General features: G+C 45.9%; 1 protein-coding gene across 5 annotated transcripts in view; it reads right to left on the reverse strand.

Moving 5' to 3' along the window:
- The window catches only part of pamr1b (peptidase domain containing associated with muscle regeneration 1b), a 115,549-nt gene that overhangs the window by 10,616 nt on the left and 90,890 nt on the right, over nucleotides 1–14,043 (reverse strand). For all 5 annotated transcript variants that reach the window (XM_078415076.1, XM_078415073.1, XM_078415075.1 and 2 more), the window contains exons 8-10: nucleotides 11,629–11,841; nucleotides 7,766–7,978; nucleotides 5,878–5,944 (exon numbers count right to left, since the gene is read on the reverse strand). In XM_078415076.1, the coding sequence (XP_078271202.1) occupies nucleotides 5,878–5,944; nucleotides 7,766–7,978; nucleotides 11,629–11,841 (493 nt within the window). The remainder of the gene's footprint in view (nucleotides 1–5,877; nucleotides 5,945–7,765; nucleotides 7,979–11,628; nucleotides 11,842–14,043) is intronic.

Consider the following 14,043-nt stretch of genomic DNA (forward strand, 5'->3'; position numbering starts at 1 on the left):
ACAGAAGTATATAAAATGATGAGAGGCATAGATAGGGTGGACAGTCAGAACCTTTTTGCCAGCATGGAAATATCAAATACTAGAGGACATACCTTCAATGTGAGAGGGGCAAAGTTTAGCATGCAGGGAAAGATTAAAATGGGTTCTGAGGGGCAAATTTTTCACACTGAAGGCAGTGGGTAAACTAGAGGAAGTGGTAGAGGCGAGGTTAGGCAAGGTTTAGAGGGGTATGGGCCACATGCAGGCAAGTGGGATTAATGTAAGATAGGCATCTTGGTTGGCATGAATGAGCTGGGCTGAAGGGCCTGTTTCCATTCTGTACAACCCTGTGACTCTTATGATTCTCGACCCCTAAAAGCTAAACAAAGGAACCACTCAGAAAGGTGAAGCATCATAAAACTAAAGGAGGAAGCATGCAAAATAATTCAAAACCTGAACTTGTCCTGATGATGGAAGCTATACAAAGAAAAGCAAAAGGTCCAGTGGATTCAACAGAAAAGGAACCTCAAAACAATTGTGTAAACGATAAAAAGGATTCTCCGGCATAATACCAGCTACCCTAAAAATCAGATAACAATAACATGATGAACAGCAATGAGTAAATTGGGCTAATATTGGCGAACTACTTTGCCTTAATATTAACATTGAAGGAAACTAGTATGGAATCTGTAATGGAAATACATCACAGTTAATACAAGCGAAAAGTGTTAATAGCACTGCAGAATGACATTTACCAAAACCGGACAATTTTATCTGGGAACTTTGTAGTTAATAGTTAGGAATATTGCTGATCTCCTGGCTATAACGTTTCAAAGTTCAGGAACTATTCGTATCGGTTGAAAAGTTATGGATATCACTCTGTATTTAGGAAAGGTGAGAGGGGGAATTCAGTGACCAAGACAACTGTGGCTTAACATCTGCTTTCAGCAAATCGCTGGAGTCTACAATCAAGGAAAGGGTGACTGAACACAAGAACACTTCCAGATGCACTAGTAAATCATTAGTAAATGGCAGTAAAGGTCATGCCTGATGAACAATCAAATGTTGTGAAAGGCAGCTCTGTTAGAACATGAGACTTAGAACATTACAACACAAACAGTTGCTTCAGCTCACCATGTCTGTGCTGACCATGATGCCAATCACAATTAATCCTATCTGCCTGCACATAGTCTGTATCTCTCTATACCCTCTATGTCCATGTCAAGTCAAGTCAAATTTATTTGTCACATACACATACACGATGTGCAGTGAAATGAAAGTGGCAATGCCTGCGGGTTGTGCACAAAAATAATTACAGTTACAGCATATAAATAAAGTTAATAAGTTACTATTAGTGTCGACAAAAATTTAGTCTCTGGGGTTATAAAAATTGACAGTCCTGATGGCCTGTGGGAAGAAGCTCCGTCTCATCCTCTCCGTTTTCGCAGCGTGACAGCGGAGGCGTTTGCCTGATCGTAGCATCTGGAACAGTCCGTTACTGGGGTGGCAGGGGTCCCTCATGATCTTACTTGCTCTGGATCTGCACCTCCTGATGTATAGGTCCTGCAGGGGGATGAGTGTAGTTCCCATTTAGTCTAACTAAATGCCCTTTAATAGTTTAGTTTAGAGATACAACGCGGAAACAGGCCCTTCGGCCCACCGAGTCCGTACCAACCAGCGATCCCCGCACACTGACAATATTCTACACACACTAGGAACAATTTCCATTTATACCAAGTCAATTAACCTACAAACCTGTACATCATGGCAGTGTGGGAGGAAATCGGATCTTCCCGGAGAACGTACAAACTCTCTGTACAGACAGCACCCGTAGTCAGGTTTGAACACGGGTCTCTGGCGCTGTAAGGCAGCAATTCTACCACTGGGCAACCGTGCCGCCCAAATAGTTGACACCTATCTGCTGCCTCCATCTCCCTTGGCAGCACGCTCCACGCACAAGGTTTTCTCTGTGTAAACAAATGTTGGCTTCTCAATCTCCTTTAAACTTCCTCCCTCTCACCTTCAACCTTTGTCCTCTAGTATTTGACATTTTTACCCCAGGAAAACCACTCTGACTATCTACACGTCTCATAATCTTATATATTTCATAATCTTATATACTTCTATCAGGTTGTCCCTCAACTTCTGATATTCCAGAGAAAACAATCCAGGTTTGTCCAATCTCGCCTTATAAGTGATAGGAGCAGAATTAGGCCATTCAGCCCATCAAGCCTACTCTGCCATTCAATCATGGCTGATCTATCTCTCCCTCCTAACCCCATTCTCCTGCCTTCTCCCCATAACCTTTGACAATTGTACTAATCAAGAATCTATCCATCTCTGCCTTAAAAATATCCATTGACTTGGCCTCCACAGCCTTCTGTGGCAAATAATTGCAGATTCACCACCCTCTGACTAAAATATTCCTCGTCATCTCCTTAAAAGAACGTCCTTTAATTCTGAGGCTGTGACCTCTGATCCCAGACTCCCACTAGTGGAAACATCCTCTCCACATCCACTCTATCCAAGCCTTTCACAATTCGGTACGTTTCAATGAGGTCCCCCGTCATCTTTGCTATTCTTGCTATTGAGGGAGTGCAGCATAGGTTTACTAGGTTAATTCCCGGAATGGCGGGACTGTCATATGTTGAAAGACTGGAGTGACTAGGCTTGTATACACTGGAATTTAGAAGGATGAGAGGGGATCTTATCGAAACGTATAAGATTATTAAGGGGTTGGACACGATAGAGGCAGGATACATGTTCCCAATGTTGGGGGAGTCCAGAACCAGGGGCCACAGTTTAAGAATAAGGGCTAGGCCATTTAGAATGGAGATGAGGAAAAACTTTTTCAGTCAGGGAGTTGTGAATCTGTGGAATTCTCTGCCTGTGGAGGCCAATTCTCTGAATGCTTTCAAGAGAGAGCTAAATAGAGCTCTTAAGGATAGCGGAGTCAGGGGGTATGGGGAGAAGGCAGGAACGGGGTACTGATTGAGAATGATCAGCCATGATCACATTGAATGGCGGTGCTGGCTCGAAGGGCCGAATGGCCTACTCCTGCACCTAATGTCTATCGTCTACTGTCAATTGTATATTGTCTATTGTCTATTGTTTATTGTCTATTGTCCTTCTATACTCCAGCGAGTATAGGCCCAGTGCCATCAAACGCTTATCACATGTTAACCCATAATTAATATGCTCCAATGCCGGCTACATCCTGGTGGACCTCTTCTGCGCCGTTTCCAAAGCCTCGACATCCTGCCTGTGGTTTTGTGACCAGAAATGCACTCAATACTCCAAATGCAGCCCAACTAAGATTTCAACACAGCTGCAACTTGTCTTCCTAACTTTCATACTCAGTGCCCTGACTGATTAATGCAAGCATGTCATACACCTCTTTTACCAGCACGTCCACTTGTTTTGCCACTGTGAGGGAGCTATGGACTTGAACGCCAAGATCCCTCTATGCATCAATGTTCCGAAGAGTCCTGGCATTTATTCTATACTTCCCTCTTGCTTTTGACCTCCCAAAACACCTCGCACTTGTCCAAATTACATTTCAATCCGCCATTTCTTTGCCCAGATTTCCAACTGTTCTATATCCTGCTGTATCCTTTTTGACAATCTTCTTCACAATCCGCAATTGGATGTTGTTAATCAGACTGTGGTTGCACACCAAACATATGCCATTTATCCGAACTTCCAGAAGCTATTTGAGAAAATGGCAAGTTGAAAATCATGGAAACTAAAACAAATTTTGGATTTTTTTTAAGGAAATAATTTCAGGTCGAGAGAGAAGAATATCGTGTTGCTGGCTGTTGGTAGGGTGTGATCAGAATACCTTTTAAATCTCTCTCTGGAGGCCTCAACTATATCCTTGCCAAACTGATAGGTTAAAATGCCAAAGGTCCCCGAGTTACACCAGGGTTTTATGTTCCTGAGAAATGTCTGTAACCCAAACAGTTTGCAAGTCAGAAATAATGCCACAAATGTAGTTCTCACACGGCAGAAAATGCCCACTGTCTCACCGGCAAATCCATTTGGCCGTTCTCCCAAACACTTACTCTTGTCTATGGACTCCCCATAAATTGGGTGTTCCTAAGCTGCAGAGGAATGTAGCCAGCTTCTTGCAAAGACACAAAGGTTAGGGGCAGTTGATATGGGAGTGTAGAATCACAATGAGGCAGTAATGGGTTAGACCAATGAGCATAATCTTAATAGATTCTGAAACGACTTGACAGGCTAATTGCGTGGAGCATGTTTCCCTGGCTATGGAGTTGAGAACCGAGGGCAAAGGTTCAGAATAAAGGATGTGCCACTTAACACTGACATGAGGAGACATGTCTGCACACAGGGAATGTGGAATGCTCTACCCCAGATGGCTGAGGAAGCTGAGGTGTTTACTTAAGCAAATACCGATAGACACTGGGCATGAATGGAGTCATGGGATGTCGTGGCAGTGCCAGAAAATGGTGCCGAGTGAGAGATCAACTATGGTCGAGGGCCTTGGGCGGCGGAGGCTTCCGCAGGACCTGGGCTGCTGCCGTAGCCCAGCAGATAGCAGGCCCGGCTCGTCTATCGCCGAACCAGCGAGCCCGCCTTCAGCGGGGACAGGACTCGCCTTCAGCTCACCCCCAAAGACCAGCAACTGGAGGGTGGAGAGAGTCACCATCAGTGACAGATGCTGGACAAAGGGCTAGTAAGGAGAACTGGGGTCTTACCTTTCCCCCCCTCAAGGTCGGCTGTGGGAGGGGCCTCCCCAGGTGCACAGAGGCTAACGGCTGAAGTCGAGGCAAGGCCGACAGTTCACTGGCAATCCGGATGGAGGCACGGGCTACAAGGCCCTTTATGGCCACATGGACTCAGTGAACTGTTTCTATGGGTTTGGTACTTAATCGGGGATTGTACTTACGTAAGGCAATAATCTTACTGATCTGTCTGCAAAAGAACTTGGTAAATAGGTACTTAAAATGCCACGATCAGCTGCAGTAAACAATCTAAATGGCAAGAGGACTGTGTTATATCCAGAGAAATGGAATTCCAAGGGATGGATCAGTGCAAAATTTAGACCACATCAGGAGCATTCTGAACATTTTTGGCCATTGGGCTTGAGTATTTATGTATGGTATAACTGATCTGTTGGGATAGCAAGCAGAACAAAGCTGTTCTCTGCACCTCAGTACATGGGACAATAATATACATAAACCTTGATCAGCCATGAATGTTGAGCAGCTGAGTGGCCTACTCTTGCTCCTGTGTCACCATGTCTGTGTGTATGCCTGCATCTAAACAAAACCATAGCAAATGCACTTACATTTTCATTCATCGTGCAAAAATGCCCTGAAGTGTTTCGAAGGAGCATTACTGAACAATACTATACAGTGCTACAGAAGGTAAACTTGAGAGGCACGGGCTTCGTCAACCAGATCGGTCTTTTGGAACATCTTAAAAGATTGGGATGGGGAAGTTCAGGGAAGAAACTCCAGTCCTTTGCAGGGAAAGGCACAAATGCCAAAGAGAAAGGGATGAACAAGAGGCCAGGAGTTCAACAGTGAAAATACATGGAGTGCCAAGGGCCAGTGGAGACAGGGAAGGGTGAGGCGATGGTGATATTTCTAAATAAGGAGGGTCAATTTACAACTGACTGCTGCATAAGTGACAACCTGTGTCAACCTTCGAGAACTGGAGTGATGGGTGAATGGGACATGAGCTAAGGTTTTGGATGAACTTCAAGTTTTGACTGCAGAATGTCTGAGGTCGGCTGAACATGTGATTGAGGAGAAGAAGCATGTGATCTGGACAGGCCTGTATCTGTGAATAGATGAGGACAGGCCTGTATCTGGGAATTGACCCGAGGGCATTACATTGCAACCTGATGGCATGAATCAGGCATCTCACCTGGTCTGAGGCTGTGTTGACAGAACTTTCTGTCTCACCAAGTTAGGGAGTTTTGGTTTCTTGCAAGCTGAAACAGAAAGAAATACATGGTCAGCCGAAGCAGCAGAATACCTTTTAAATCTCTCTCTAGAGGCCTCAACTATATCCTTGCCAAACTGATAGGATAAAATGCCAAAGGTCCCTGAGTTACACCAGGGTTTTATGTTCTGTAACCCAAACAATTTGCAAGTCAGAAATAATGCCACAAATGTAGTCCTGAGAAATGTCTGCACACAGGGAATGTGGAATGCTCTACCCCAGACAGCTGAGGAGGCTCTGCCAGAGTGTTTACTTAAGCAAATACCGATAGACTGCTGGGCATGAATGGAGTCACAGGATGTCGTGGCAGTGCCAGAAAATGGTGCACCTTGCCAGTAGAGCCACTGCTTCACTGTGCCAGAGGCCTGGGTTCAAGCCTGACTTCCGTCTCTGTAGAGTTTGCACATTCTCCCTGTGACCTCGTGGGCTTTCTCTGGGTGCTCCGGTTTCCTCCCACACCCCAAACGGCTGGTCCGCTAATTAGTCCTTGTAAATTGTACCAAGTGTAGGGGTGAGTGAGGGGTGGAATTTGGGGAGAATTGATGGGAATGGGATTGGTGTCCAATTAATTTAAATGAGTGATTGACAATCTGCACTGACTCGGTTGACTGAAAGATTGGGATGGGGAAGTTCAGGGAAGAAACTCCAGTCCTTTGCAGGGGAAAGGCACAAATGCCAAAGAGAAAGGGATGAACAAGAGGCCAGGAGTTCAACAGTGAAAATACATGGACTCGGTTTGAATCTACGGCTCTCTGAGGACCTGAACCTCAGAGTAAACTTTCCCCCTCAAAGACTCATCGAGCTATACTGAAGCGAGCCCTCCGGCCCACCATGCCCAAGCCCCAACCTGTTTGCTTATCAACACTAATACATTTTCCAATCTAGGTCCATATCCTTCCATTCCTTCCCCATTCAAGGGGCCAATCTGAAGGTCTCTTTAAACATTGTGTTTGTATTTGATTTCCACCATCTCCTATTGTCTGCAGAAAGGTTCCGACCCAAATCGTTACCTATTGCTTTTCTCCAGAGATGCTGCCTGGCCCTCCAACATTTTGTATCTATCTCCTCTGAGAGTATGTTTCAGATATCCATCACTCTCTGTGTGAAAACCTTTCCTCTGAGATCCCTTTCAAATCTCCTTCCTCTCACCTTAAACCCAGTGCACTCTTGCTTTGATTACCCTTCTCAAGGTGAAACGATTCTGGCTATCCAGCCTATCTGTGCCTTGCCTCTCATTATTTTATATTCCTCATCCTTATTTTGCTACAGGAAAAATGAGCCCAGCTCATCCAATTTCTCCCCATTACTGAAGTCCTCCAATCTGGACCACATGAATTTCCTCTGCAATCTGTCTGGCATGTTACGCCCTTCCTACAGTGTGGTGACCAGAGCTGAACACAATACCCAGTGTTGTTCTAACCAGTGTTATCTCATAGTAAACTGTGCCAATGAGGTATTGTTTTACCTGGAGGATAATTAATTGGGGTGATCATCATTTTGACATTGACAGAAGCCAAAGACACATGGGAAAAGAGGTCTATTTACCCGTTTTGGGTTAATTTCATCCAAATTGTACCCTGTCAGTGACCCATCAATGACCAATTAGAACAGTGAGTAAAGCTTGATCCAGTAACTTTCTCCGCGACACAGACACCTAATATCAAACTAAACGGCCCACATATCACTCCCGCTCCAGGCTTCCAGACCTTACTTTTAGCTCCCATTATTCAGACACTTCACACAACAATGGGTTTGCAGCCTTCCACACATTACACCAGCCACATACACAAAGCTGGAGGTATTGCCTTACCTTTGGTGCACCTTGGCCGTGCCTCTGTCCATTTCCCATCTTGTTGGCAGGCTATCTGTGGGCTGCCGCTCAGAACAAACGAGTAATTGCAGGTGAACTGCACGATGGTACCCAAGGTGGCAGAGCCCTGGTCTATTTGCCCGCTCCCTGGGAGAATTCTGCGATGCCCATGCATTGGTACTCCAGGGTCACCACAGAGCTTCCTCTCTGGAGCTGAATATAGAAGTAACCACAGCAACGATGAGACGCCAGTCACATTAATCAGGTAGCTTCAATGGTAATAAGCAATTCTATTTTTCAACAGATTAAAACAAAGATTTTCCTCTTGTCAAATCTATGCACAGCAACCAGATTGAAGTTGCTTCTCTGCGGCACAATGACACAGCAGTAGAGTTGCTGCCTTGCAGCGCTAGAGACCGAGGTTTGATCCTGACTATGGGTGCTTGTCTGTACAGAGTTTGTACGTTTTCCCCGACGTGCGTGGGTTTTCTCCAGGTTCCCCCCCACACTCCAAAGAGGTACAGGTTTGTATGTTCATTGGTTTGGCATGTAAATTGGCCCTAGTGTGTGTAGAATAGTGTTAGTGTACGGGGATCACGGGACTGTGCAGACTTGGTGGGCCGAAGGGCCTGTTTCCATGTTGAATTTCTAAACTAAACCAGTTGTTGAGCGATTTCATTTATTGACTTGTAAGAAAATAACTGCAGATGCTGGTACAAATCGAAGGTATTTATTTCACAAAGGGTCTCGACCCGAAACATCACCCATTCCTTCCCTCCTGAGATGCTGCCTGACCTGCTGAGCCAGTCCAGCATTTTGTGAAATAAATACCTTCATTTATTGACTTACAGTATCTAGGTCATCTTTGACAATGCCAACATTCATAGCCCATCCCTCACTGCCCTTGAGAAGCTGATAGTTTCCCTTTCCCCCGACTCTAGTCTGAAGAAGGGTCTCGACCCGAAACGTCACCCATTCCTTCTCTCCAGAGATGCTGCCTGTCCCGCTGAGTTACTCCAGCATTTTGTGTCTATTTTTGAAAGTGAACCATCTTGTTAAATCACTTTCTGGTAAAGATGTTTCCACAGTGCTGTTCTGGAGAGAATTCTGGGATTTAGACCCGTAACAATAAAAAACAAACCTGGTATGTTTCCAGGTTAGCACAGTGTGTGACCTTGAGGGGAACCTGCAGAAGATGGTGAAACAAAGAACTGCAGATGCTGGTTAATACACAAAGTGCTGGAGAAACTCAGCAGATCAGGCAGCATCTCTGGAGAACATGGATAGGTAACGTTTCAGGTCGAGAAGGGTTGGTCTGAAGAAGGTTCTTGACCCAAAATGTCATCTACGATTTCCAGAGATGCTGCCTGACCTGCTGAGTTACTCCAGCACTTTGTGTTCTTTTGTGCTTCCATGTGCCTGCTCCTCTTGCCCTCCTGATGGTAGATCTTCAAGTTTGGGAGGTGCTGTTAAAGTAGCTTAGGGTATAACTGACAGTGCATTTGTAAATGATGCACACTGCACCTGTGTGGTGCTTTTTGTAAATGGTTCACACTGCAGATACTGTGCATTGGTGATGGAGGGAGTCCCAATCTATTTGGCAGCTTCCGGGGTTACAGTCATCCAGGCATGTGGAGAATATTCCACCATACTCCTTGTGCCTTGGACACGGCAGAAATCCTTCAGCATCCGCAGCTGACTGAGGAGTTCAAGCATAACGAAACCATGATATAGGCTCAGAGAATTACTGCAGCACAGAGAGTGGCCATTCAGCCCATCAATCCTGTGCCGGCTCCAAGCAGGTAATTCTCACTTTCCCTGCTCCTTCCCTGTCTCCCTGCAAATTATTTTCTCCTGGGTGCACCACTTTTTGAATGCACCTTGATTCTAGTTCCACTCCACTCCAGGTAGTGAATTTTAGAGCATTACTCGATGAAAAAGAAAGTTCTTCACATTCTGCAAAATGGTAAATCTGTGCCTCGTGGTCTACAATCTATCCATTGAAGGGAACAGCCGTATATCACTAAACACATGGAAATTGATTGCCCATAATCGGCCAACCTTCTCCCCATCCCCCCAAAAATTGCCTAGTGGATCTCGTTTGAACTGCATCTAATGCTATCACGTCTTTATTTGTGGTGTAAAACATAGGCCACCACATGTCTACAATAGAAATGCTGACAACAATAAATGTAAAGTCATTGCCCTCCTGTTAAAGCTGTGAGTGTGGCTAAATGTAGTTGTGGCTTCATTGCCTTTCTTGCAAGCAGGCTGCTTCTCTGACCACGTCCCATCCTGTTGGCACCTCGCCTGTGGGCTGCCGCTCAGAACAAAGGAATGATTGCAGGTGAACTGCACGATGGTGCCCACGGTGGCTTTGCCTTGGCGTAGGTGCCCGCTTCCCGGGAGAATCCTCCGATGCCCATGGAGTGGTGCGTCCAGAATGACACAGAGCTTCTTCTCTGCAACCAAAGACCATAACTCCTTATAAAAGCAATGAAAATGGGGCAAAACTTTGCCTTTTGGAGACAGAGAGTCACACTGATCACAGAAACAGGTCCTTCAGCCAACCCTCAAGCACCCATTTACCCTCATCCTACTCTGATCCCATTTTATTCTCCAAAGTCCGCCAGGTTCTACCACTCACCCACACTCGGAACAATTCCCAGCGGCCTACTAACGCACTGGCCCGCACATCTGTAGCATGCTGCGTATGTCAGTGGGAAGAAACGGGAGCTTCCAGAGAAAACCCACAGGGTCAAAGGGAGAACATGCAAACTCCACACAGACAGCACCGGAGGTAGGGATTGAACCCAGAAACATGCCCGACTTGATGGAAAATGTGCGGACAAGTAAAATTTAAAATTTTGATTACAATTAATGATGTCAATCAATCAATGTCAATTAAATGTAGATTTAAGTAAATGTGCCATTGTTATGAATTTATGTTTTATTACTGGTTCGTGGTTTGATTGATTTATTTACTTCAACTATTCTTGAAAATATGATAGAGATTGAGAAGCACTTGAGAGGGCCATTGACGGGCCATTGAGTGAGCTGTGAAAAGGCCATCCATCATGTGGTCCCAGAGCAGGGCCTCAGGTCCTGTCGCCTGAGGCCTGCTCGTAGGCCCCTCTGCCTCCTAGGACAGTTGTGTAGTTCAGCCTGAAAGTCAATTTGCTCTGTGAGGCTCCGCAGGGTTAGTGTGGCTGCAGGGATTGTGGATTCATGGCAGGCCTAGCACGAACCGGCCTCCCTAAACTATTTATTACTTAATCCTCGGGGTAATCTGCAACTTCTTTCAAATCTAATGCTTAGAATGCAGAACCTTTCTGACAACTAGTGGCCATCCTGACTCTGACATCTGCAGAGTTGCTGCCCCAGGCTTGCCGATTGTTAGAGATATTTCTAGTTTACCTGGATAATTAAGTTTAGTTTTGTTTAGAGGTATAACGCAGAAACAGGCCCTTGGGACCACCAAATCCGCACCGACCAGCTATCCCCACACATTGACACTATCCTACACACACTCGGGACAATTTTGCATTTATAACAAGCCAATTAACCTACAAACCAGTACGTCTTTGGAGCATGGGAGAAAACCGAAGATCTCGGAGAAAACCCACGCAGGTCACGGGGAAAACGTACAAACTCTGTACAGACAGCACCCGTGGTCAGGATCGAACCGGGGTCTCTGGCGCTGTAAAGCAGTAGCTCTACCGCTGCGCCACCATGCCAAATAGTCACGTAATACAGTGCATAGTGTCAAGAATATTCCGGACTGGATTCCATGCTACATGAACTTATGAACTTATGTACCCGGTGACATTACCTTTGGCTAAGGAAGGGTTTTGTGACATTACCTTTCGTACAGGTTGGCTGCTTCTCTGACCACATCCCGTCCTGTTGGCACCTTGCCTGAGAGCTGCCGCTCAGCACAAACAAAGAGTTGCAGGTGAACTGCACGACGGTGCCCAAGGTGGCATTGCCCAGGTGAAGGTACCCGCTTCCGGGCAGAACTCTCCGACGTCCGTTGACTGGTGCACCAGGGTCGGCACAGGACTTGATCTCTGGAGCTACAAGTCAAACAACGCAGTGAAAACAATGGCAGAAGTGCACGGAAGACTCAGGCTAGACCGGGGGAGAGGCGGGCCTAGATTCCATCCTAAACATTAGTGGACCCCTTTGTGTAGCAAAGAACGGACACTTGTACTAGAACTTGGAACAGAACCGCTGATGAACAGAACCGCTAACCCCACAATGACAGTGCAAACATGATGCCAAATTCAACTAATCCCTTCTGCCTGAACATGATCCATGTCTCTCCATCCCCTACTTATTTATATGTCTACCGAAAAGTCGGGGGGGGGGGCACGCCGAGAATGAAGGGGGGGCCAGGCGGGGGGGGTGGACCTACTGCCACGTGCAGCAGCAGCCAGAAGATAGGACTGTTCGCAAAGATTTTGTGACATTGTCAGAGCCAGAAACGTGGCGACGCACGTGTACTGCCTTGGTGAGGCCTGCAATATGATTTTACTGGGTTGTATGCAAAGCACAGCATTTCACTGCACTTAAGGGAAATGCTGTGTTTTGCATACAGCCTAGTAAAATTTGACAATAAAGCATGCAGGAAAGAAACTCAGGTACTGGTTTAAACCGAAGACAGGCACAAAATGCTGGAGTAACTCAGCAGGACAGGCAGCATCTCGGGAGAGAAGGAATGGGTGACGTTTCGACAGACTTCCCGAAACGTCAGCAGCGAGGATTGTCACTGGGTGGCTGAGATTTGTTATATGAACACGCTGCTCTTTAAATTCTCTTCCATCCACAGTGCTGTGGCAGGACATTAAAGGAATTTTGTTGACTTCAAGACTTTTGTTCAAATCAAATTGTGTGACAGAATTTATCAGTGATGTCATTCTGGGCGGCACAGTGGCACAGCTAGCAGAGTGTTTGCCTCATAGCTCCTGTGACCCAGGTTCGATCCAGACCATCTTCCATCCCTCCTAGACAACCTCATCGTTTCCCCTCCTTTCTACACTCATCTCCCATCTCCAAGTCCCCCATTTCCCTTTTATCCTCCCCTCTTACCTTGCCCCATCCCCTTCCATGTATTTCACTCCTCCTCTCCTAATCTGACACCTTTTTGTCTCCTTTTCACCTCTAGCCTTTGTCACTTACAGTACCCGTCTGAAAATCAAAACACCCTCACCTGTATCCACCTATCACTCACCAGGCTCTGCCGTTTCCCCTCTCCTACTTCTTTTTTCCAGCTTTCTCCCGCACGACTCCTGACCTGGAACATCACCTGTCGATTCCCTCCACAGATGCTGCCTGACCCATTGAGTTCCTCCAGCACTTTGCCTATTGCTCAAAGTTCCAGCAATTGCAGTTTCTCGAGTCTCTTCTGTACCCTCATCTCTGCATTTCCAGCTGTCCCCAATAACGTTTTAACCTCTTTACTCATCAAAAATATTCAAGGACTCGACTTTAAGGACAAGAGTTCCATAGATCAAAGAACCTCTGAGAGATACATTTACAGCTCTTCTATGTCATTTTGTTAAACAGTGACCCCTAATTCCAGATTTTCCCATTCATCAACTTTCTGAAGGCCTTTCAGTTTCCCAGATAGTCTCTCTCATTCTTCTGAACTACCGCCGAAACAAGGCTAACCTGTCCCAACTTTTCCTTATCAAACCACCTGCCCATTCCAAATATTACTTTAGTAAGCCTTTTCAGTACGGCTCCCAATACCTTTACATCCTTCCTTAAATTCCACTGGGTGGCGCCGCGATGGCAGCCTCGCCTACAGTCTGTCTTTCTTTTTCGTTCTTTTTTTGTTATTTTTGGTGAGTTTTTAAAGTCCATGTTAATGTTCTCTGGTTTGTTTTATGTGGGGGGTGGGGAGAGGGTCGGGGGAAACTTTTTTTCAATCTCATATCTTGCCGGAGATGCGATTATTTTCCGGATCATATCTCCAGTCGCTCTGCGGCCTAACATCGTGGAGCTGGAGGCCTTGCCTGGGACTGACTTTGAGCCCCCGTGGGGGATGGACTTACCATCTGAGCGTGCGATTCCTTGTGGAGACTAAATCGTAGATGTATTCCCCAACACAATGTTTCATCGACTTGTTTTATTAATAATCGTGTTTCCAGTTACTTTACTAAATGTTTCTTTTCCAGCTTTGTTCACGTGTTCGTTCTAAACATCGTGATTGTGTGTAGTGGGGTTCTAGTAGCAAAGTTTTATCCCAATATTGGCAGTATTATCAGGTAATT

This window comes from Rhinoraja longicauda, chromosome 18 (assembly GCF_053455715.1).
Source record: "Rhinoraja longicauda isolate Sanriku21f chromosome 18, sRhiLon1.1, whole genome shotgun sequence".
In the NCBI taxonomy this organism is placed as follows: domain Eukaryota; kingdom Metazoa; phylum Chordata; class Chondrichthyes; order Rajiformes; family Arhynchobatidae; genus Rhinoraja; species Rhinoraja longicauda.